General features: G+C 40.1%; 1 protein-coding gene across 4 annotated transcripts in view; it reads left to right on the plus strand.

Annotated features, from left to right (window-relative positions):
- The window catches only part of ERBB4 (erb-b2 receptor tyrosine kinase 4), a 583,385-nt gene that overhangs the window by 420,598 nt on the left and 136,956 nt on the right, over positions 1–25,831 (plus strand). For all 4 annotated transcript variants that reach the window (XM_064718299.1, XM_064718298.1, XM_064718300.1 and 1 more), the window contains 9 exons: positions 1,542–1,683; positions 3,106–3,219; positions 5,008–5,134; positions 7,865–7,938; positions 9,102–9,192; positions 10,637–10,836; positions 17,696–17,828; positions 19,917–20,010; positions 21,422–21,576. In XM_064718299.1, the coding sequence (XP_064574369.1) occupies positions 1,542–1,683; positions 3,106–3,219; positions 5,008–5,134; positions 7,865–7,938; positions 9,102–9,192; positions 10,637–10,836; positions 17,696–17,828; positions 19,917–20,010; positions 21,422–21,576 (1,130 nt within the window). The remainder of the gene's footprint in view (positions 1–1,541; positions 1,684–3,105; positions 3,220–5,007; positions 5,135–7,864; positions 7,939–9,101; positions 9,193–10,636; positions 10,837–17,695; positions 17,829–19,916; positions 20,011–21,421; positions 21,577–25,831) is intronic.

Raw genomic sequence — 25,831 nt, forward strand, 5'->3', positions numbered from 1 at the left:
GTTTTACTGGTGTTTTTATCTCAGATTCAAACTGGGTCTAGAACTTGAAATGCATAGGAGAGCCTGGCTGCTTGCTTAGTGGAACCAGAAAAGTCACATAACCCAATTCCTTGGCTGGACTTGCTATCCAGTTCTGATTAAAGTCTTTGTGAGGGTTAAAAAAAAAATCTGTTTCTATGACAAAAACTGGCAGGTTTTATATTAGGCATTGTAAATGACCAGGCAAGGCAGGATCAGCAGTTTTGCTTAGCACTTGCTCCATGCAGGACAGTGCTTTAATCACAAATCTCCCTGCTCATTCATTTCAGCATCAGATTTTGTCCTTGGATACATTATTAGCCTCTCCTTTCTGAAATCTTCTGGCATGGAAGGTCCCAGGGTCCTGCTGGTCCTGATCCAAATGGAGATAAGAACTGCTTGTAAAATCAGCAGAAGAGAGGAATTTTTTTCTCTTTTCTCTCAGTCCCAGCCCAGGAGGCAAGGGGACAGGACATGTATATTATTGTTGTTCTTGTTGACTCTTTAAAGACACAGAACCATCTGTATTTTAACAAAGAAAAATGGAAAAAGACCAGAAAGATTCACTCCTAGACTAACACTTCTAAAGCAGCCTGGATTACAGGTTGGTGAGAAGGCAATACCCAGTAACAGTGGCTGCTTATACTGCTAGAGGGATCCAAGCCAGGCTGCAGCTTTCACATTCATACGAATTTTCATTCAGGATATGCTCTGTGAAAATGACTCCAACAGTTTTCTTATAATCTGTAGTTAAATCTGTAGACATGATGTGTGCTGATAAGGAATGTCAAAATCGGTGGGGCTTTCTACTCCTAATTACCAACCTTGCATGGTCAATTGTTTTCCCTGCATCCCATTACTTTTGTTATCCACACACTCTCCTCTTCATTTGTCAGGGCCCTGTCCTCTGTCAGCTGTGTGTGGCAGAGCCTGAATGCTAAGTGGGACAAAGTCCTATTTTCCTCTCTCAGCGTGTGAAGCAACTGACCTTGTTAAACTTGCCACTTAGGGAAATGGCCCCCTCCTGTGCTGGCTTAAAAGAAGTTCTTATCCCTCTTGCCTCCTAATTGGGAATTACAGTTTTCAGCTGGATGCTGTACTCACACTGTAAGAAATATAAAGGGTTGGACTCTGAAAAAGTCATCAGCATTTGCTTAGAGGATGATAAATAGCTGCTCGCTCTTGGCAGTTATAGAATGTCCTATCAAGTCGAGAATTGGTTGATTGTGAGTGGTTATGAAACAAATTAGGGCGTTGTTTTGGTTTTGTAGGAAGTGTTGTAACAGGCAACTGTTGCTAATTAAAGGGGCTCACCAAACTCCCTAATTAAAAAAGTCACATCTTTGCCAAGATCCTAGCAAAAATCCAAGGAGCCACAATGAATGTTAGAGAGCTCTGTATCACATTCCTCACTGTCACAGCAAGTCTGAACAATCAAAGCCATCTTTTACACCAAAAAACCACCAAAACCCTAAAGCAGCTATATGATTTAATTCCTTTTTTTTTCCTCCTTTGTTTTGCAGGCCTGTATGAATTTCAATGACAGTGGTGCTTGTGTCACCCAGTGCCCCCAGACCTTTGTGTACAACCCCACCACCTTCCAGCTGGAGCACAATCACAACGCCAAGTACACCTACGGGGCTTTCTGCGTCAAGAAGTGCCCACGTGAGTGCTCTGTAACCTGCCCTGCTCTCTGCCTTCTCTCAGGGGGAGCTCCACTTGCATTTCGGGAGCCTTAAAAACAGAGAGGCAATGAGAGCTGAGTGCAGAGCACCATCTCTGCAATCACTCCACGTAGCCTGTAATAACTCAGGTGATAGCTAAATACATCACCTTTCGCTGTGATGCTAACAGTTCCCAAGGATCCTGGAGTGGTTTTCCTAAAGAAAGGTGGTTTCTGTTTTCCTGGTCAACTGCTTGTTACATTCATGCTTTAGATCGGTATTTGTAAATTCCACAATAGTGTAAATAAGTAGTTAAAATAGTGGGATTGTAAAGGGTATGAATTTTTGTTTCAGTCCACCACCAGCCCCTGGTACCAAATGGTTCCATGATATTGATGCCCCTAGCATGGAGTAATGATGGTTTGACAGAAAGTTACCCTGAGCAGTTCTGTCCCAATGAAGAATAAACTTGTAATACTGACAAAAATGCAGTCTTAAAACTCCAGAGTAAAATTAGAGGGAAAGAGGGAGTTTAAAAAAAAGAAGAATCCCATGCATGTAAAACCCACATGCTTTTGAGATACCAGCCAGATGATGACAAGTAACAGAAAAAATTATAGGGCCATCACTTACGCAGTCTTTGGATCTGCTGGTTTAATTGGAAAGAATAATAGAGAAGATGGTGTTCTTGCTCTCCCTTTCATTCCATAAAGGTTTACAGTTGTGCATTAATTATTCTGTCCATAAGTTATGTGTAAGAAGGATGGGTGATCTATATTAAATGTAGCCATAATTCAACCCAGCCCAAATTCCCAATTTTGAATCTCTGTGGAGGACTGACAGTAGCCAGGGGCTGTGACCACCAGGGCCTGGTTCTGCCTCCAATAGGGGTGGGTTTGCTGAAGCAGGATTGGTTTGTTAAGAACCTCATATCATGCACTATAAGGGTTATAATTCTTTGCCCAAATACTTCATTGAACATTTACTTTTTTTCTTTTTCCTTTCTTAACATTGTTAACCATTTAGTGAGGTAGGATCACTCTATATTCCCTTTGGCTCTTGTTTTACAGGGAAAAAAATTGAAATACTTGTCATTGTCCTGTGCACTGTTTTATGCCAGATGTTTATTGTGTGCATTAAAAAGACAGGACAGACAATCCTGCTTTATTTTTCACCAATTACTGTAACTTTCTTTTTCCCTACAAATAATAATAAGAATGCTGAATGGGGGGACATTGAGGGATCAGGCCTGACAAAAATGGATTTTTATAAGTCTCTGATAACATGCCTCTTTGCCCTATACACTTCTGAAAACACATAACTTCAAATGCTAATATCACTGGGAAAGTGCTAAGGTAACAATAGTTCCAAAACACACCCAGCTTTTACTCACTTGCTGCCACCATCTCCTTTTCCTTTCCAGACAACTTTGTGGTAGATTCCAGCTCCTGTGTCCGGGCATGTCCAAGCTCCAAGATGGAGGTTGAAGAAAATGGCATTAAGATGTGCAAGCCCTGCACTGACATTTGTCCTAAAGGTAGGCAGTGGTTCAGTAGAAATTTACTTGAAAGTTGTCTACACAGAGTGTTATTTTGGCATGACTTGCCCTTCATGAGTGTGTTGTAGAATATGAATAGCCGTTGAATACCCACAAAGCTTTGAGCTAGGTAGGTTGTGTGTCAAGCACATAAAATAGAGTGAAAATTTATTAAGTTGTAATGGCAGTATAACCAAACCAATTGCTTTTTATTAGACACAAATGAAGGGGTTTTCTCTGTTGGTTTTAGAGAAATCTGCAAGAATTCTTCATTGTGTTATTTTAATGACAAGTATTTCCTGGAGGTGTTTTAGCATTGTCCTTTTGTCATTCCAAAGGGGGCCATAAAAAAATATGTTCCCTGACTTCAATGTCTGGGATGTCTCAATTTGTCAATACAGCATTAGGTTTCCATTTCCTTGCTTTGTCTCTGCTTTCCCAGAATCTTTTACCCCCTTTCTCAGTGTCTCAAACACAGAGCAGTGATGGTTCTGTTGAAATCTGTGGTTTACTTTGCTGCTCTAGACTCCAGACTTTCTGATCCCTGCTTGGAGCTCTGTGCAGCAATGCGCCAGAGGTTTTCCTAAATGGCCCTATGCCACTTTTCAGTCCTAATGGAAGCCACATCTGGCTTAATTGTGGTAAATAATTTGTGTTGTTGTTGAATGGATAGTTTTATACATGAAAACACAGGTATGGAGTTCCCTAATTTCTCAGGAAGAAAGCTATCACATGTTTGTGTAAGCTTCTGGTGCTAGCTGCCATTAGTGTAGACCAGTGAAGAGATAATACATCATTATATGGTTGAAGTCATGAGGGATTTGTTCCTGGGTGCATCCTGTGTCCCAGAAATGCTGTAAATTACATAGGCAGGCTGCACAGAGAAGTTTCCTCACTGGTTTCCAGTTTCTCCATGTACCAGTAACTTGCTGATTGAGCTGATAAATAACAAGTTATTTATGCAACATTTAAAGAGCCTTTTGACATGGATGGTGAAGTTCACAAATCCTCCAGAGAAGGGGACCTCTGTGATGCCTTGTGCAGGTTGACCTAGAACAGAGGCCAGCCAGAGTTAAAGAATAAAGCAGGGATTTATTAAAAGGATTTCCTCAATGGATGCACCTTGGGCAGCACAAGAGCCCAGCCAGGGCTGCACCCAAGATGAACCAAAATGGTCACAAAATGGACAACTGGTCATGGGGTCTCTCACTTTTATAAGTTCTGGTCCATTTGCATATTGGAGTTAATTGTCCAGTTACAGCTTTGGCTTGTGAAATCCCATCCTTCTTGTTTTTCTATCTTCAGCCCACGTTGTTTGTGTTCTTGGGCCTGAGATTTGGATCATTTGTCCTTGGTCCCAAGCTAGAGAATGAGTTATTTTATCTCCCTACTCTGTGAAGAGTGCTTACCAGCCCCTCAAGTGTCAGAAGTACACACTAAAGCAGCAGAGAATCTGAAAAATATAAAAGCTAAAACCTAAGACTGCATTTCCCCCAGCAATGTTAGGCCCCTCAGTTTCTGCAGTGCCCAGAAAATGCACCAAGAAATGGCAAGGCTGGGCTGAGTGGGATTTTGTGTGGCTGATACCTTTAGATCCCTTGTGAAATACTTTAACCTGTGTGCCAGGGTGCTGTTTGGTTAAAATTGGGATATGCTTCTTTGGGAATATGGGTCAGGGATGCTGTTTGAGCCCCTCTCTGCTGAATGAGATGTGGTGTCTGTAAGTCCAACATGTTCTGATTCAGTAATTGTTTTCCCCAGTTCTTTACAAGCTCTTTGTTTTGGCAGCATGTGATGGCATTGGGACAGGGAGTTTGGTGTCAGCTCAGACAGTGGATTCCAGCAACATTGACAAGTTTGTAAACTGTACCAAGATCAATGGCAACCTTATCTTCCTTGTCACTGGGATTCACGGGTAAGTGACAAAATGCTAAGATGTTATGTCATGGTGCCAGCTGAAACCAATTGCATCCACCTCGTAATGATGGCTGCAGGCTTCTTTTATGCAATAGCAGATCCAGGATAAATGAGTTTTCTGCCTTCCATTGTGAAGAAAAACATTGCCTTGATTCTTAAGATTCAACCTCTAGGAAAAGAAAGGATGGATTAATTGTTTGCACTAAAAAGAGAAAAAACAGCTATGATTCTCTTGTTACTTTATGAAGTCCTCAATACTGGCTTACAATAAAGGCTGATCAGAGAACAGAAAGGAGAAAAGGAAGTTACCTTCCATGATTTTGTTGAAATTTTGTATGAAAATAATATGCAGAGAGACAGCCTTTCTTAGCATAACTGGTCATAGTACACACGCATGCACAAAAGCTGCCCTCTTGTCAATGAGTTTTGAAGAATCTATTCAAGTTTCAGAATTCACTGGTGTATAAATCCAGTATTTTGATTTAAATTTTGCTCATAGTAATAGAACCAGAAAAACCTCAAAGTATCACATGGCTCTGCTCTGGCCAAATGACCCACTGAGAGGCTGGATGAAAATCTCACAGGGCAGGAAAAAAATCAAGTAAATACAAGGCAAGCAGCTAGAGTCCATGAGCAATCTTGTGTGGATTAATCCAGTGCATTACATGAAATTTAATTTCAAATCTAAGAACTGCTTTTGCAGGAAAAATTATATTAGCTCATTTAAAAATCTGTCTAAATTAAAAGAACCAAACCTAATCTTGAATAAAATTGTACTAGTCTGAAAAAATCTAAATTTGGACTATAAGCAGAAAGTTAGAATATTCTGTTCTGTTTTACAGAAGCGTAGCACATGTAATGTTGAAAGTGTGTAGCACTTTGTGTCTCATTCTTGTTGAAAAAAACTCACTTCAGCAAGCCTAAAACATGAGGGCATTGAGTTCTGCAACCCTAAATTTTTCTACAGCATGGATTACATTAGTAGAGGTTAAAAGAAGAGAAGATTTGAGAATGAATGAAAAAATCTAGATTTCTGGAACAGCTTTTTTATTTAAAGTTTCAATGACATTTTGCAAACCAGCAATATGAAAGGGAAATTTAAAAAATGACACTGACTACACAAGTAGTTTGTTTTATAAATGAACAGTATAGAGAAACAACAATTTTACTTATTTCCTCTCCAACTTTTGTCACAAATTCATTTATTCACAGTGAACTGCAAACTTTAGAGTATGAATTTTTAGTGGTTTAGATTGTAGGGACTTAAAATCTGGTTCTCTGTGGAATTGGAAGACTTTTGGTCGTGGCAGAGAATAATTTCAATGAAAAATGGAGAATATATTTTTTTGTTGTTGTTTCCATTGGAAATTGTGCTGTTGCAGTTGATCCTGTCCTATATTTTGATCCTGTGGTTCTGTAGCCTAGTTCTTTCCTGAGCACATGAACTTCAAGTCTTTGTGAATTTGTTATAATTTATGTAAATATATATATATGTAATTATGAATGTTTTCTACACATCTATTTAAAGTCATTAAGATATACACTATTCTACAGTTTTATATGTTGCTAGAACAGCAGACATTTGGCAGTTTAAGGGGTTTAATTGTGTATCTGCATCTCTAAAGCTGTTTTATCTTGAAAATTTAGAGGTGAAATTCAGCTGCCTCATGTTTATTGCAGGCAAGGGTTTTTCCTTTTTTGATGGTAATACAATTTGAAAGCCAAGTGCTGTGTTTCTGTTAGGTAGTCAAAACTTGTTACTTAGTTTTGTGAGAGCCCCACATTGTTAAAATGTGTTTGATGCCTCTGGGGCCCACTGGGCTTTTTTGTTAACATTCCAGAACTCCTTGTGTTGCTGCTCAGGGTGGTTAGAGGTGACCCCACCAGCGTGTCACCTCACACATTTGTGACTCCTGTCCCCAGAGACAGCCAGGTGGATCCTCCTGCAGTTTCAGTTCCAAGAATCACATGTCCTGGAAGGCAGTAGGAGGAGAGGAGGAAATGTGTCCTCCATATTTATTGGGGGTGTTTCCTGCTCTGAGAAAACACATAGAAATACCATAACATGCCATTGCAGAAGAATTTTGGTTTAGTTTATGCTTCTAGTCAACTTTTAAATAGGGGGAGGAAAGTATCATATTTACTAAATGATGGCACTCTCAAAATCGAGGTCAGCTTCATCTTTTTACACTATGGCATATCTAAGTTCAAAATTTTAATTTTTGGAGGTTATTTCATTTCTTATTGAAACTTGCTTGGCAAGGATCTGTACTTTTAGAGATTCCTTGTTCCACACCTTCTAAAAAGTGTGCCCTTTAAACGCCATGTGTCAGGAACTGCTGGCATGCTCTTAGCTTAATTTTGCTTATAGCTTGTCACTCCTTTTAGGAGCAGCTTTGTTAGTCCTGGTATAAATTCCTGGAAAAAAACACTGAAAATTCATCTTTCCTTTAGGAAGGTCACTCATGGTTGTTTAGAATTCCCTAATTTTCCATGGCATAAATATTTGCTAAAACATGAATGTGTTGAACTTCTATGTTTTCCTTCAAGATGAGGTGGGAGAAGTTAGGCACAGATCTGCAGGAGCAACAGGCTGAGGAAGCTTGGTGCATAACCTCATAAAAGCAAAATGTTGAGCGCCTTTAATGCTGTTTCCTACATGTTATGGCTGTGAGAACCTGATCTTTTCTTATTTAGAATGTCACATTGTGTAATTTTAATCTTTCAGAGACCCCTATCACACCATCGCTGCCATCAATCCAGAGAAATTAAATATCTTCCAAACAGTGAGAGAGATAACAGGTAACACACTTCTGATCTCCTATAATCTGCATTAATTAATGAACTCATTCTCACTTTGCATTTATAGTTGTCATGTGTTGGGTTTTCTGAAGAGCACAAGATACTTGTTTTCATTAAGCTCACCATGCTGTCATTTTAATGAATATTTAATACAGAAAACTTCAGTATCAGTTGATTTTCACAAGTGTGCTGTCCTTTGAAAACAAGATGCCCTTTATGGCAGATGCTAAGTGGCCAAAGGATCTTAGTCCCATGTTAGCAAAGTAGAACAAGTGTTGCAAGGGAGGGAAATGTGAGGAAAATGTTGCTGAAATGTGGAAAACCATTTTCTTCACCTGAAAGCATTTGAAAGTTCTAGTGTGCTTTTACAGCTCCTTCCCTTGGTCTAACAGAGGATGCTGCTGCAAGTTAGCTTTGGTAATTTAAGATGTGTAAGGTGGTGGTGGTGTGTCCCATTTTTTGTGACTTTTCCATGGAGTCACAGAACTGGGTACTCAGTACTTTGTGTTCTTGTTTCACCATGAGGGGGACACAGAGGAAGATACTACAGCTCTGAGTTCTCATTTGATTTCTGATTATGTGGAGGTAGGGAAATGCAAGAAACCTGTTCTATTGCATGCACAAAAAAACCCCACCAAAATACCTTTGGGCAGCACAGCTTGATTGTAGCTGTGAGGAGCTCAGCATGCTTCACTTCTCAAAAGTTGTGAATTTCATCAAACATGGGATTAAAAATGAAAATGAACTCTTAATCTCTTCCTAATTAATATCAAAGATAATCTGGCAACTGGATGAATATTATTTGCCATTCCTAAACACAGTAATTGACAGTCTTAGCCATGCTGCTGAAGTGGAATTACCCCGTTCTTAACTCTGCCTCAGCACTGGGCTGAAATGCAGTACAAAAAGTCATGGGGAGCTGCCCTCTCTGGAGATCTGTGCAGCACAACACATCCTGAGGAATTTCCAAGTCCTCACCTTGGAAATTAGGACAAGTTCTCCTTCTCTTTCTTTGGAGGAGATGGTGGTGAGCAGCCTGAAACTCTCCTTATTTATTTCTTTTCCTCAAGCTGGCACTGTCTTTCCTTTCTGGGCTAAGCCTGTCCTAACTCTCTCATGGCTGAAATAATTTGTGTTCACCTGTTTGCTTTTTCCTCCTTCAGGGTATTTGAACATCCAGTCTTGGCCTGAGAATATGACAGACTTCAGGGTGTTTTCTAACTTGGTTACCATTGGGGGGAGAGCTCTCTATAGGTAAGGTACTTCTCTGTAGGTGGAATAATTTTTATTCGCTTTCTGTGGTTCTTTGTTCAGTAGCAGAGAATGCAACATCCTTTGGGAAGGACATTGTAAATTAATATATTTTTTCCCCTCTGTTACCAAGGTGTTTGTTATCAGTATCTTTGCTTATCAGTTGTTTATAATGGATAATACTTCCAAACATAATTATTTCAAAAGCCAGTCTTGGTTCATGGTTGTTGCTATTATCTCATTGACTGGAACTTACATTTATGGTTTAAAATACCTTGTGAAGAAACATAGTTTAAAAGGAATGAATAATAGAACTTAGCCTCATTATTAGGAATTTATATGGTTGTGATTAGGCATGCAGGCTCATATAAAGTGGTTTTAGGAAGAGGTAAAAGGTGGGAGAATATTGAGATCACTGAGGCACCTTGCAGGTGAGGTGTTCATGAGCTCTGTAGTGCCATTTTTACCAGAGATGTTTCTGTGTGAAAACATGGATGGAGAAATTGGTTTGAAGACAAGAAATGCTGGGGGAAGCACAAGGAGGTACCTGAGAAATTTACACAGCAACCCCTGGATCCCCACTTTGGAGAGGGAGTAAATCAGACATGGGATTCTGCTGGCATCTTAAACAGCAACCTGAGCAGAATATGAACAGCAGTGAAACCTTGAGGTTGAATTACAGCCCTGCATTCTGTTCCAAGGCAGCAATTTTTATTTGGAACAGCTGGAAAACAATTATCATCATTAAAATACAATAACTTAAAGGATGCCCAGAAACTGGATATTGTCTTCACTAATCTTCAATCATAAAATATGTGCAGTCATTTTCATGTTGTGCAGACAATCATTTACTGTTCCTTTGATAAAGAAAGGCGATAACCACATCTTACAACCAAAGAAAAATGAAATGTAGAGAATGGGCTGGAAAAAAAATTCCATGAAAATAACAATTTCTTCCTGTGTTACTTGAAATGGCATTAATTTGATTCCTGACAGAAGATGTTTTAATATATTTTCATTAGCATAGGCTGGTTTAGTAATAATGTGGTGTATTAATGCTGTTCAAAGTATTAATGCTATTGAAAGAAAAACCTGAATTATATTCAGTCTTCTTATCAGCACATTATCTCAAAAAATCTGTTAATGGATTAAATGTAAATGGTTGATGAGTTCTGCTGGCTTACTTGGCCTAGTGCTATGAGCATCACAGCTTGTGGTATCTCACTCCTGACAGGACTCATCCTTTCCTGGCCAGTAAAACTGGATGTTGACTCATAAAATATTTGTAGTACCACAAAATAAAAGTTTTCTGGACAATTCTTAATTTTTCCAGAAAGATCATCTTGATACTTGGAGCTAATTCCAGTTGGCAATTCCTTACCAGATATAATAAGGTGTGCTTTCTGAAGTTAATTCCTATTCTCTCTCACTTTTGTTCTCATCCCAGTGGCCTTTCCTTGCTCATCCTAAAGCAACAAGGCATCACTTCCCTGCAGTTCCAGTCCTTGAAGCAAATCAGTGCTGGCAACATCTACATCACAGACAACAGCAATTTGTGCTACTACCACACTGTCAACTGGACCAGCCTGTTCAGCACCCCCAGCCAAAAGACAGTGATCCACAGGAACAAAAAGGCAGAGAACTGCAGTAAGTACCTGCTGCTCACTGCCACCAGCTCACCTGGGGGCTTCTGCAGCTCCATGGGGGCAGCAGGGGAGCTGTGCTCACTTACAGCATCCAGGCATTTGGCCCAGTATGAGCAGAAAAATGAAATTTTTTAAGGTGTGGACAAAGGAAAGGGAGCAGAGAGAATTCACTGCTTCCTTAATATGATGGGAATGTTCCAGTTTCACGAATATGAATTCCACAGGCTGTCAATGGAGTGTTCATGACTTTACAGCCCTTTCCTTATGGAGTGGTTTGGTGGTGTTTGCAAGGGTCCCAGAATGAGAGAAGGCATGAGAATCTTGACTCCAGAAGTCACATATTATGAAATATATTATATTAAAAGAAAATTATATACTAAAACTATACTAAAAGAATAGAAGGAAGGATTTTATCAGAAAGCTAGAAAGGAAAGGAATGCTAATAAAATCTTGTGACTGCTCACAGCCGCAACACAGGCGGCTGTCATTGGTAATCAAGTAAAAACTGTTTCACATGCTGGGTAAAAAGTTCTCCAAATCACATTCCAAAGTATCAAAACATGGAGAAGTTGAAACTTCCCAGCTTCTCAGGAGAACAGGATTTTTATCCTTTTCTCCTGAGAAGCTGGGAGATTAGGATTCCCTAATTGGAAGGATTTTTGATAAAATATGTCTGTGACAGAATAGACCTAAAGTGACCCTAAGTGGCCCTATCCTAATCCAGTGGTGCTTTTGGAACTGGTTTAGGTCACCCAAGTTCTCCCTTTTCATATTTGACTTATCTGATAAAAATTACTACTTCAGGAAAGCTTACATGCCAGTACCTGAGCTGAGATCATAGCACTGAGCAGCCAAAGAAAGCTCTGTAGCAGATAAAATAACTTGTTTATATAGAAATCAGGCAGCAAATTGCATCAAAACAGGCATATTGTAGCAGCAGAGCAGTTCATTTGAAGCATCTGTTAGACTGCTTGCAGGAGAGGAGATTCGTTAAATTGCTGTATGTTTAAGTGATATTGCTGATTTTTGTGCTCTGACCAGCCAAAAATGTTTGCTTTGGGTTTTTTCAAGCTGTGGTCCTATTTTTGACTTGCACTTTAGTTCTTTCTTTCTGTTGGTTTGAGGGTGGTTTTGTTTGGTATTTCTGAGGGATTTTATTTCTTTTTTTCCTCTCCCCTCCTTTTGAAGTGCTGTTCTGCTCTGTTTTGAGAGAGTCAATGGCTGTGCTCATCACTGGAGTGTAAATGTACCCTCAGTGTTAGGTGAAATACAGCTGGAGCTTTGTCTCTGCTGCTCAGTTACTTTTCTAAGAGCCACAGGAAGTACAATGTCTTGTTTAGTTATGTCCACATGGTTTTGGTTGTGTGGAATTTTAATTATTATTTTATTAGTCTATTTCTTTACATGCAAGTTAAAAAAGTGAAATTTAAGAGTATGCTGCTTGCTGTGCCTGAGGGTGTAGGGTTTTTCTTCTGCCCATAGAAAGCCAGCTATAAAAATAGAGTATTTATTGGAAAATAGAGGTGCTGCCAAGAAGGATGGCACATCTGCCCAGGGCTGTGGCAGTGCTTTTTGCTTTCCTCTGCAGAGTAACAGCATCATGTGGTGAGGAACCACCTAGTTCTGCACTGGTGCTCTCTAAAAACTGTGTTTTGTATGGCATGAGGAAAGAATTAGCCCTTCCGAGATCTCCCATATGGAATTTTTGGGCTGACAGAGCAGAAAAAGGAAGAAGCTCAAGGTTTTGTTGACCATGAAAGAGTCACTAAGGTTATAGTCCCAGATCTGAGTAGGTCCCATCTTGCCAGGAGATAAATGAACTTGTGAACCTCCTGGAGAGCACAGGTTTCCTCTCCACCAGATGAAAAACTGCTTACTATGGGAGAAAAATCATGCTCTGATGTTTTCTTACATCAGATTGGCTCTAGCTGTCTGATTTTCATGCAGCATTTAATGAAAGAACAATCAACTTTCCTTCATTCCCAGACATTTACTATAAAAAGAAACTAAGCAGTAATAAGGTGGGGCACAGGCCTCATGTCTCACACAGGAATGATTCCTCCTTGCTTCAGGTTTCTGTAACCTCACACATGTTATGAGACAATGGGAAATCACTCAGGTGAATTTTGTAAGGTGCTTTCTCCCATCACAGAGCAGTGTCCCAGTTGTTTCACTGTTTTTGAGAGCTTTGGGACACAACAACTGAACACAGCAGTTTGGAACATAATCTTGCATTAGTTGTCAGGGCTCCTTTGTCAAACACCTCTTTGCCCTTCCCTGGGATCACTCAGTTTGAATCCCTTTGAAGCTGCCACAGCTACTGAAAGATGGGCTTCCAGAGCAAATGGAAACTGGGATGTGCTGTCACATCATCCTCTCACATGCAATGTCTTGTCACTACATTTGCACACCAAGAGAAAATGCAAACTTCATTTCACCTCTAGCTTGGTGAGGATTTGTTATAATAGACACTTACCATTTTCCAGGAAGAAAAATACTCCTAAAGACATTTTAAGAGATTTAGCACTGTGGAAATCTTAAAGAGGAAAGCACATCTCATTTGTTTCCTTTTTAAACAGTCACAAAGCAAGCTCCAGCATCAAGGGGCTGGTTTTAAGAATGGACTCTGACCTGTGTTCATTAAATGGATAGTGTATAATGAACACAGGCCAGGGGTCAAGTGGCTCCATCTGGGAGGCAGTGCAGTCCTAACAGGAATATTGGTTTTTCTCTCCAATTGGAGGGCAGTGCAATTCCAACAGGAATATTGGTTTTTCTCTCCAACTGGGACATCTGTGTGAGTGAATATCAGTGTCCAAGCTCATGTGCATAGGGAATGGAGCAAATCACCAAGAAAAGGGTAGGTAGATTTTACCTTTGCTCCATGCTAAAGTGAAAAGTCTGCCTTTTTTTTTTTTCACAGCTTTTTTTTTTTTGTTTGTTTGTTTTTTATTTTTTTTTTCTGGAACGGTCAGAGGTGAGTCATGTGAAATATGAGTGCACACAAAAGAAATGCAGGCAAAAAAATGTTTTTATCCAAAGTTACTTGAGCAATTCCCTCAGCTTTAGTGACACCTGCAGTGTAAGGTGAAACCCTTCTAGGCAAAGGTTGTTAGAGATGTGATTATTATGAATTATATCAATCTAGCCACCAATTAACAACTTGAATAAATGATTACATTCATTATCAGGCATGATGTAAAGCTAATTGAAGTCTGCAGGAGTTTTTCTATTCAGTTTATGGAGCTTTGGATCAGGCCCAGAAGCATATAGCCAAATAAAAATAATTTTTCTTTTTTTAGTAGCTAATTTTCTTGTGTTCTGTTTAGGTTAGGGGAAAACATTGAACCTTTCTGCTCCTAACCTGTGTGGCCCCATTAATAAGGAATGAGTCCTTCTTCCGAAACTCCTGACAAAATCCAGTTTCTGTCAAGAACATTATTGTTATTTCTTTACACATAAGGCCATGTGATGTGCTGGAGCTGCAGAGCAATGCTCAGCCCTTGGAATTGCCAAATAATGTGTCAAAAACTGAAATGTTTCTTTATCCATCCCCACAATTAAAGAAGAGAAAGGCATAGAAATGAGTTTTTATAAGTTGTCGAAACAACCACTCCCTCCTTGCCAAGATTCTTTTATGAAAACATTTCAGGAGGAAATCATAATTTTTTTGTTTCTGTTGCTTTTTTCATAAGACTACAGGCACTGTGTTGGCTACATTTCAATGGGGTAATCATGATTTTCTTTATTGAAAAACTCTCTTTTTATTTGTATACAGTTACTCACTGTATTTTTGGAGCTATCTTGTAGTAATATCCCTTGTTATTTGGACAGATATTTTAGTGAAATTCTCTATCTGTGCAAATAAATTCTGATTCCAGAGTAGTTTGTAGGGTGAGAAAAATGAAAAGAAAGGATATCACTAGTAGTAAATCACAATTTCAAGTCACAAAGAAGGTGAGAAAGCAAACAGGGAACTGCCTTTCTGTGATGAGTGTGGAGAAACAAAATCAGAAGAGCTAGCAATATTCTTAAAATTAAAAATGAGAAATGAAGGGATCTCCAAACCAGGATAAGTTTTTTTTGTTGCATGACAAATATTTAAAACGAATCATTGATTAGACAGCAAACCCCAAATGAAGCTATATAAAAAGTTTAATTGTAACTAGGAGAATTTCTGGCTTTGTAGTTTTTCTTTTTGTTTTTATTTGCAGGTTCAGGCAGTGGCAGCATAGTGGAATTACTGACATCTGATAGGTATTATAAAAATGTTAATATGCTTAAGTTAGGACAGTAAAGAGAAGCTGGATTTTGTGTCTCTGCTCCTCCTGGCTGTGCTGTCTGGCTCATTTGGCTGCAGTGGCAGAGCTCAGGGAAGGAGGACAAAGCATCTCAGAAATGGCCCCTGAGTCCCGCTTGCTGTGCTGCAATCTGTGATAATTAATACACTTCAAAGCATACTGAGCACTTGCAATGACTCCTGAATGAAATAACTTTGTATTTGGCTGTTCCTGGTTTGAGCTTTGAGGAAAAAGAAAAACCAGAAAGGTACTTCTGAGTAGTTTTTGGATGTCAGCATTAAAAATTATATGTGATATAGAAAGGAAAAAACCTGAATCTCCCAGCCTTGATAATACATGTTCAGGCTTCTCATGCCTGAGGTTATTTGTGGTGTATTGAGTAAGGAAGTATTGAAGAGAGTGGTAGAACTCAAGCAGCACATCTCCTTTTCATTTGTTATTCCTCTTAAGTTGTTCCAATAGTTTGAAAAGCCAACAAGTGTCTTATTGTTGCCATCTCTGATAGTTCAGGTCCTTGCTGGGTTTAATTTACTCAGTCCAGGGTGTAATCCATTTGTGTAAAACATTGCATCGTGCAAAAATAAATTCAAATTTATTCTGCCCTTTCACATGCCAGGGTTAGGTTGAAAGTGCACCCGGATTTCCATCAGGTGCTGGAGAGATAATGTGTTCCTTTTGCTCTTTGCTCATTTTCTCCATCTGTCACATCATCTAGATATTTACACAGGGAATGATTTATATAAAATAAAAATACAGACTTACACTGTTTGAAACAAACTTTCCCTCTAACCCTTAGTTTATTGTGTATTTTTGTGTGGGGTTGAGGGTTTTAATATAAAGGCTCTTTGGCTCTTCAGGTGCTTTTGCAGTAAATAAATTTAAAATGGCAATTAATGGTGTCTTTTCTTCAGTTATTTCCCCACTGTCCATAAGTTGTATTTCAGGGAGTCCTCAATTCATAGGTAGCATTTTCTATTTTAGTTTAATAGAACTTTAGTGGATTCAGACAGTTGATTTTTTGACTCCTTTAAATTTTTGCCATTTATCACGTCATGTGTCAGGAGATTTTACAGGTTGATCTTTACTTTCTATGAAGAAAAATCTCAGATTTTAACCCTATTGGATTCCTGTCTCTTTGAATGCCCATGAGGGACTGGGAAGCAGCAGTGAACAATTGTTTGATGCTTACTCACCTCCTCCTTGCCATTCAGGATTTTAGCAGCTTTAATCATGTCCTTTCTCCCCCACCTCTCTGGTTACTCCTGGTTTAGAAGCTCTTCTGTGGTTTTGATCACCCTTGGAACACTCAAACATTTTTCCTGCTCAGTTTTTTCTGAAAGGAGCAGAGCAGGAGTGTGTACAATATCCAGCTGAGTGCTCTGTGTACTTGTGTTGTGGCACAAAGGTGATTTGCTTTTTTTCTGTCCTATGATTTGTGGAAAAAACTATACTTCACAACTTTTACAAGTTTTTTATAGGTATGTATTTTTATTAAGTGCTAGCTTCATGCAGGATAGTTCTTTAAAGAACGTGTGTGCTCTCTGGGAGTCTAGTTTCTTTTTTTGTCTCTAAATTTGCTGCATATGTGTGAAGCTTCACAATAGGTTGATATTTATTTATAGATATCACTTTAATTTATAATTTCATATATATATAAATATAATATATATATGTATTATATCATAAATATAAATTAATAATAAACATATAATTATATATACATCCATTATTATAAATATATTACTATGTAAATATATCTATAATAAATGTAGTATATATTATATATAATATGTATAATATTATATAATTATTATATTGTATAATAATGATATAATATATATTATTATAATACAATATAAATTATTATAATACAATATAAATTTATGTTTATATTATTTTATGTCTATTTACTAATTTCACGTTACAATCTGTTCTAATCAGTTCTTGTACAGAGAGAGCTCTTTGGTTGTTTGTTTCTTGTAGTTTCAGTTTTGGTTTGCTTCCTGTTGTTTCAGTTTTGGTTTGTTTCTTGTACTTTCAGTTTTGGTTTGCTTCTTGTACTTTCAGTTTTGGTTTGCTTCTTGTTGTTTCAGTTGTGGTTTGCTTCCTGTTGTTTCAGTTTTGGTTTGCTTCCTGTTGTTTCAGTTTTGGTTTGCTTCTTGTTGTTTCAGTTTCGGTTTGCTTCTTGTTTCAAGGTTCAAGGTGCTCTTCTTCTTCTAGTTTGGAAATTTACATTCTTTTTATTTTGTTTGAGGTAGTTTTGTAAGTTACAGGTTTTTTATGAGTATAGTAAGTTAATTAGGTTTTTAGTAAATTAATACAGGTTTTTTAGAAGTACAGGAAATTAATTGAACAAGTAAAACAACTCCAAACAGCACACTTCACCTAACTCTGCAATGGATTTGTAACCAGAGTGAATTCTGAACTTGGTGTCTCACCTGCTCCTGGGCAATGGGGACGCCCCGGTGACGTTTCCGAATGTGTCCGATGCCCCTGGAATGTTTTCCCCTGGGTTTGGGGGAGCTGTGTGCATTGCTGACAGCACCCCTGTCTCTGCAGCTGCTGATGGCATGGTGTGCAACGAGCTGTGCTCCAGTGATGGCTGCTGGGGGCCAGGGCCAGACCAGTGCCTGTCCTGCAAGCGCTTCATCCGTGGCAGGACCTGCATCGACTCCTGCAACCTCTACGACGGGTAAGGCACTGCCCTTGGCTTCTCCCCAAAGCTGCTAATTAGCTTTGTTGAGGACTTCATTGAGCAAGTCATTTGGGGTTTGCATTAATCAGCATCTGGCTCCACTGCCAGTGTTACTGATTTGGGGTGAAACACGTCATGGGGTAAGATTTAAGGATTTCTAAGTCTGAACGTGTGTGGAAGGCTGTCCCTGGTATTCCACTGACTAAAAGTTTTCATGCAGCACCATCACCTTGCATCTATTGTATTGCTGGGTAACATGAACAGTTTGGTTTAGGTGAAAAATTACCAAAAACCCCTCATTTTTCCCTACTTGATACTCTTTTTCAGAACCACAGAATTATATTCTTTCAGACAAGTTGGATTCAGGCATCTGATCAAGAAATTCTCTGAATAAGGACCCCAAAGCAGAAAAACTCACTCTCTTTTTCATAATGCACTGTGTAATTGTACACACAAATATAAATTTAAAAACCACTAGGAGTTCTTGCCCCTTTTCCTTTTGCTGCTTGTACTGGGGGAATACCTGCACAGCACAAGGTGGTTGAATCTGCCTTATGACAGAAAAATAAAGCTGGACTGAGCCAAATGAACTCCCACAAATGCATGAAAATATTCTCAACTCTTCCATCTGGAGAAGGCTTGCAAAAATACTTTGTCAGAGCACAGTTTTTTGTACTTAAAATCTTCTCTCCTCCCCCTCCACCCCTCAATAAGGAGAATTGCAGACCCCAGTTGTGTTGTCAGTGCACTGGAATAAGTTGGTGGCCCCTTGGTGTCTTTTGCTGCCATGGAGTCACAGTAAGAGCATGATGAGACTCAATCAGTGTGTTCTGTTCTCTATCCATCAGTGAATGGCACTGATACTTTCCACAAATCTTTGTTATGTAACAATATTTATAACCTGGGCTGGGGGAGAGCTTTTTGTTTGTGGGAGAGCACTGCATGTTGATGCTGTAGGGCAGCAACAGTTCTTCAGGGTGGGGTCGAGCTGTATTTGACATCTCTTTTAGTCCTCAGCAGGAAAAATCCACTTCCAGAGCCAGGGAAAGGTGAGCTTCAAGTGAGGTTTTCCCCAGCTCCATCCTGATGTCCTCAGCAGATCTTAATGGCTGTAGAGGAATGAAGGATGAGCAGTGACCACCTGAGCTCAGAACCTTCACCTGGATGCTTCTGGAGTCCCCTGAAATGAGTGTGCAGGACATGTGTAACTGGTTAATGCAGCAAGATGGGATCCCTCTGCAAAGCTTGGCCTGGTCCACTCTGAGCCTACTACAAAGATTCAGTTTGTCTTGAGTGGGGGAGAAACAACTTGCTCAGATGAATTCATCTTGGCCTAGAAGAAGATGGGATGGATTGTGTTGGGAGAGTGCTGGAAGTTTGTGGAGAGGGGAAACTGGCAGCTAAAATGTTGAAGGAAGAAATTCAACCTACTTTTTCCCCCCTTAAAAGTGGTTAATAAAAAGTGGTAGTTTCTTGTGGATACATGAAATAAATTAGTAAAAAGATGTGTTTTGACATTTTATAGATTGAGACCTCAGTCTAGAATTATTGCTGAAAACATTGAGCCTTTTGGAGAACAGGCTTTAAAATGTGTTCATAGAGACCTACCTGCAACAAAGGCAGCTCTGTTATCAGTGCTCACATGTGGCGAGTGGCTTCCTGAATCTGAGCCACAGTCCTGTAGGTGAAAATCAAGAAACCAGCAGTTTTGTCCTGTTAATGAAGTCTGTATTTCTGAATGAGACAAAGGCCCCCACTATAGTTTTATATTGCCACCCAAGTGCTATGTACCAATCACCAACAGGATGGGACTCTAGGAATGTGTCTTGAGCTGTTTTATTTTCCAGCATCAGTCTCATTGCTTGGTTATGACAATGGGAACATGGCAGCAGCTCTGATTTTATAAATTCCCACATTTTATGTTGGTGAAGAAGGTGTCTCTACTTCACATGGTTGTGGATGAGGTGGTGACCTGTCCTCAGCTGCTGGGACAGGATAGTTCCATCAGTGAAGACCCAGCCAGTTGAGCTCAGTTTTGTCTTAGAGTCAGATTTCTCCTAACCTGCCTGCAAAATATTTCCTCAGGGAATTCCGAGAGTTTGCCAACGGCTCTGTGTGTGTGGAGTGTGATCCCCAGTGTGAGAAGATGGAGGAAAACATGATCACCTGCTACGGGCCGGTAAGGACACAGCCTGTTGTGGTTGTGGGGTTTGGTTTGCTTGCTTTGGTATGGTTCAAGGTAAAAATGTGCCGAAGGAAAAAAAAAAAAATTAGTGAAACAAAAGCAGAAGACACGCATATTCTGCGTGTAGGGAAGGAATTCTGCTCATGCTAAATTGGTGCGGGGATCTGCCTTGGATCTGTCTCCTTAAGAAAGTGATTCTGAAAGTTTTCCTTTTCTTTCTTAAGCTGTCTTAGTACTTTAGTGGTACAGATGGATGCAATTTTTACAGACTGTGACAGCATGCTGTTGAGGTTTGTGTGCCCTCTTTTATCCCTATTTTCATTTTTTATATGACCCCCCTCCCAGAAAAAAGGAGGGATTTGTCTCAGTCCCTCAGTTTGAACAATACGCTGGGAGGTTTTTTGCACTTAGACAGCCTTTAATTTCTTTTGATAGATAGCATTTTTCATGCATCCTAAATGATGGTTAACTCTTTCTCACCTTTATAATGGCCAGTAACTTTTCTTTCAAAGATTATTGTTCATTTAGGAGGTAGAAGTTGTCTCTTTCATCTAGCTTTCTGTGTATTGCCAAGATTAAAAGTCACAAGTATACTGGAAATGAGTTGTATTTTAGGTTCTTCATAATTGAGAAAACATAGCCTGTAATTTATTTCCTTATTTCTGTGACTTACTTACTGAATGGAAAAAAGAAAGGCATCATAATTTGTCTTACAATACTGTGTTTTTCTGCAAGTAGTTAATGTTTCAAGTGTTGAGCCCTGTTGCAGTGTGATGTAAATTTGGATTTGTAGCAGGGCTCATGGACATAAAATCCTTGGCCAGTGCTCAGCCTCATTTTGTTATACACTGGCTTATCATCACAGCTTTAAAATTTTACTTTTACATTGCCCAGGAGTCTTGGTTTGTTGGTCTAAACAATTTGGTCTTCATGTGTATTAAGAAGGAGACGTTGTAGTCATTTATCTTGTAGAATAAAGGACCTTGTAGTCTTTCATTCTTGCTATGACCAGATGCCATGTGCAGAATGCTTGTGGAAAATAGTTTTGGGGTGTAGAGGTAGGAGATCCCACTAAAGGCTTTGCAAAGGTTCAGTACTAAATAATGTAGCAGAAACTTTCTCAGCATTAAAATGGGTGCTGACTTCACTGTATTAAGCACACCAATAATATTAAGAAGCTCATCTAGAAGCTGATATTTAGTCTGGCACTCTACAGAAGCAGCTTATGGCCAAAACCACCAGGATTTATGTGTTTGCTGCTCCCTAACAGAGGCTGGAGCCCTGCAGGTAATTCCCAGTTCCTTGGGAAGAGGAGCTGTTGCGGGTGTGCCAGTGCAAGCCTAGTGCAGCAGGAAAGGACAGAGTAACATGAATGCTCTACATTTCTTTCTTCCATGCTCTCCAGGGTCCTGACCACTGCACCAAGTGTTTCCATTTTAAGGATGGTCCAAATTGTGTGGAAAAATGTCCTGATGGCTTGCAGGGGGCCAACAGCTTCATTTTCAAGTATGCCGATGAGGATCGGGAGTGCCATCCGTGCCATCCCAACTGCACCCAGGGGTGAGTGCCAGCTCTGCAGGGAGCCCTCCAATCCATGCACTGCTCCTAGCACAGGGTGCTTTAGAGCTAGTTTGGCTTAGTAATGCACTTGTCCCACTCCTGAAAAGAGAGAGTGCAGTAGGAATTTAACCTTTGATTTTCAGTCTCTCAGGTTTTAGTCATGAATGCCCAGCAGTTTATCACAAAAACGACCTTTTGAGGACTACAGAGAAGAACTTTCCACAGCAATGCTCTCAGCTTTCCTTCTACACTGGTTTGTAGCAAATGCTGCCCTGTCACTTAGTTTTAGGCTTGTAAAATGATTTTAATTTTTTTTTTTAGTATTTTCTCCTTGACAGAATCTCTACTACTTGGTATTGGTAAACTAAGCGGCAGCACTACTGCGAGACAAAAGTGCTACTGCTCTCCTTTCCCTACAGGAAATGCAGAGAGTTTGAAACCAGACTTTGCTCAGTCTCAGGCTCCTGTACATCAATTTCTGAAGTCCTGGTAAAGTGCCCGGAATAGTTTGTTTCACTTGGAATTTGTTACACTTGGAATAATACAGCCCATGAATCTGAACCAGAGTTAAGAACCTGTACAACACAACAATGGTCACATGCGCACCTATAGTTTTGCACAGGCCATGGAAGTTACAACTGCCTTTTCCATGGGGCAATTCAGAGTGTCCAGCATACAAGAAGAGGAAGAGGCAGTAATGGGAAAAAGAGAAAACATCAGCCAGTGAAATAATCTTCGACAAGAGGCTCTTATTGTTTAGCAGCTGAAATTAAACCAGTAAATTATTCAATGTAATCTTGATGTCAACAGCTGTTGCCATTCAAAATGAGACCTTTTGCTGGTTTTGCAAATCTAATTACAATGGAGCCATTAGGGAAATGAGAGGGAGATCACAGAGACACAGCCAGGATCTGTTACAGATTTGTCTCCCCCCCCCAGACCCTTTAAATCAGTTATGCAATAAGAAAAATGCTGTTGCTGTGGAAGAAGAGGGTAAGAAGAAATGATATTAAAAGACACTCCAGGAGCTCTGGTCCTGGTTTTCATAGATGGAGAAGGTGCCAGTGCTGATCTAATCTGCCAAAACCACAGAGGTGTGATGGATTTACTGTGCCTTGCAGCTCTCCTGGCCTCCTGTGAGCAACACTTCTTCCTATTCCCTCCTCTTTCCTGAGGAGTTCTCACTGACCCAGCTGTTTCTAGTGTTTGTGGCCCAACTGTGCTTCTCCTAGACCAGGAAGACAGCAGAAGGTTTTCCCTTCCTTTCCATTTCTTCATGGGCATTCATATTTTGCAAGTGGCTGTTTATTTTTATCTGCCTGGATTGAGAAGGGAGATTTTTATGTCTTGTGCTGAAAATGTGACATTCTAGCTCATGCACAGATATGAGGGGCATTAGGCAGTTCTGGCTGACCTTGGCAGTCCTCATTGGCAGCTGTTGCTGACACTGGATTCCCTTATGTCAAGTGCTGTTGTCGTTTTAATCCTTGGACTTCTGGTTTTCCCTCCTTTTTATTTTCTCCTTCTGATTAGGTGAAAGAATGTCCCACAGTGTGCCCATCTCCAGAAAAAGGACAAGTAAAAGGGCTAAAGGTCTCTCCCCCAGTTATGTACACAAAGCCCATGATGTTCCCATCTCCCAGATGAGGAACTATCTCTTTTCCATGACACTAATTTCCCTGTGGAAATCTTTGTCTTCTTATTAAAAAGTTGATGTGTCTATTCTTGGGTTTTTTTTTTTTTTATCCCTTAGAAAGAAGTGTTGTCTTCCCCCCAAGTGTGGGTGAGCATGGCTTACTATTCCTTTTAGTGTTCCTAGAGACTTTGTGGCATGTAATTATGTGAATGAAGCTATTAATGACTGCCCAAGATGTTTGGGGTTTGCAGGTTGTCCATCTTCTTGCCAACATTGTCAGGGCCTGAATATGCCCATGGAGAGAAGGGAAATCAGTTCCTCTCTCCTTTCCTTCTTCAAGGCTGAATTCTCTGGTTCCATACCTTTCCTTTAAGACAGTAATATTTAAATTCCCCTCAGTCATGATTCCTCACTGAAATAGGTTGTGGAGAGAACACAGCTTGCTGTTTGGCTCATGGCTGAAAGGTGGAGAGAACTTAATTCTGCTTCATCCCCCACATCTGTTCTCCTGGCTGCCAGATCAAGTGCTGAAATTTCACCAGTGCCCTTTCAGTACAGCTGGGATACCCATCCAGAAGGGCTGAGCTGCTGCAGAGCAGTGCTTCCCAGGATGGTATTATCTCATTCCTGCAGTGCTGCTTGATAAAATAGGTTATTAGTCCTCACGTGATGTTTCAGTCATCCCCACCAGTCGTCACCAAGAAAGGACCTGTCCCACCTCTGTTTCCTGTGTTTTGCTAAAAGTTCCATCTAGGCATTTGCAGAGGACTGCTTTAGTGAGCTTTGCTAGCACCATTCTCCTCCCTTATTCCAGTGTAATGACTGTTTCTCTTAATAGGTGTGTAATTAGCCAGCCCTGCTAATGACCTTGCTTTGACCAGAAGAACTGTCAGACAGTGACATCCTTGGGTGCAACCACTGTGCTCCTGCCCTTGTGTCCCTGTGATAAGTATCAGCTACTTGCAGCCAGTTTGGAGCAGATCTGAGGCACGTGGGACAGCCATCCCACTCAATTCAAGAGAGCTGGAAAGCATTTGGCACCTCTTCTTGCAGAGCCAGCCAAAACTGAACACTTGCACAGGAATAAAACACTAATTACACAATAGCAAGTGACAGCCTGCTTCCTTGCTGGGCAGGACACAAATGGGGGAGCTCGCTGGACACCTCCCCTGGTCACACAAACATGTTTTGTCACACAGCTCTTTGAAGAAAGGGCTTTACTCCTCACCAAAATTCTCTTTTCCTTCTAAGCCATGACCAGGGAAGTCAGGGGAGCTCCAGCAACAGTGTGGGCCCTGAAAGGATTTGAGGGCAGAAGCACCATGGTGTCTCTAAAGCTTAGGTGTATTTTTAGGAAGAAAATTTGAATTCCGGATGAAAGAATAATGCAAACACACTCTGGATAAGAAAAACTGTTACCCTTTTGTTTTGCAAAGTTTCCTCCTAGCTCCTGCTCCAGTTCAACTTTGTTCCTCTCACCTGTTAGCTCAGTAGCCCTTGGGCAGAGTTGTCTGATTTTATCCATAACAATAATTGTGTGACCATCGCAAAAAAAAGTTTTCTCCTGCCCAGAGATAATCCATTTACACCACTGTAAAATGAGTTTTGTTTGTTTCCAGTGACCAAGATTTTTGAGAATTCATCTGGTGTGGAATAGCTTTGTCACCCCATATCTGTGCAGTTAAAACCTCACCTTTCAATCTTACAGAAGGTTGATAAATGACAATATTTCTGGATTGTTCCTGGAAAAAAAATAGTTGTTACTGCAATTTTCAAAACCCCAAATTTCCTTTCAGAGGATGATTATCTATTAAGCTAGGATAAGCTCCAAGTGTAATTTTCTGGATAAGCTGTATTGAACTTTTGTAAGGTACTGAATATATCATTAATGAACTGGCATGTCTCAATTAACCGGTTCATTTTACAGAGCCAACTTGGAAAAGAAAATATCATCCAGACTCCAAGCAGAAGGAACACTGGGTGTGAACAGCGTGATGTAGGATTGTGTCAGGCTTCTATGGCTCAAAAAGTCTGGAATGAAGGGAGTTCCCTCCTGGGGAAAAATACCTGATGGTATTTTTTTTGGTGGTACAAAATACCCTGTGAATGAATATTGCCATGACTCACAGTGTTGTACTTCCCTGCATGTAATCAGGACAGCCACTCAGGAGGAACCTGGGAACTGCCTCACTAGGAATAATGGAATTGCACCTGGACAGAGTTCTCTCTTTGGGAACGCCAAGCCCACTGAAGAAGATTACAATTTGAAATAAAAATCAATGATACTTCAACTTGCACTGGGTGAGGTCCAGCAGTACAGTTTGGATTCAATCCTGTTCTCCAAATGAACATGTGAAGTGACTGCAAGACTACGAGCTCTTGATGTCAGTCTGCCTCTAAACCAGTAGCAGGCTCTCAGACCTCTAATTTGAAGATGCTCTTCTTTTTATTTACTGCAAGAGTGTGAGCTCAGCTTTTTTTAGAATGGTAGGAAATGGACAATCCGAGCAATTCTTCAGCCTCCTTCATTGCTGAGCTTGTTTTTTCCAGATTGCTGAGAATGCCATGAAAGGAAGAATCATTGGATGTGTTTGAGATGGGTTAAAATTCAGACAGTCC

Source organism: Zonotrichia leucophrys, chromosome 7, assembly GCF_028769735.1.
Source record: "Zonotrichia leucophrys gambelii isolate GWCS_2022_RI chromosome 7, RI_Zleu_2.0, whole genome shotgun sequence".
Classification (NCBI taxonomy): domain Eukaryota; kingdom Metazoa; phylum Chordata; class Aves; order Passeriformes; family Passerellidae; genus Zonotrichia; species Zonotrichia leucophrys.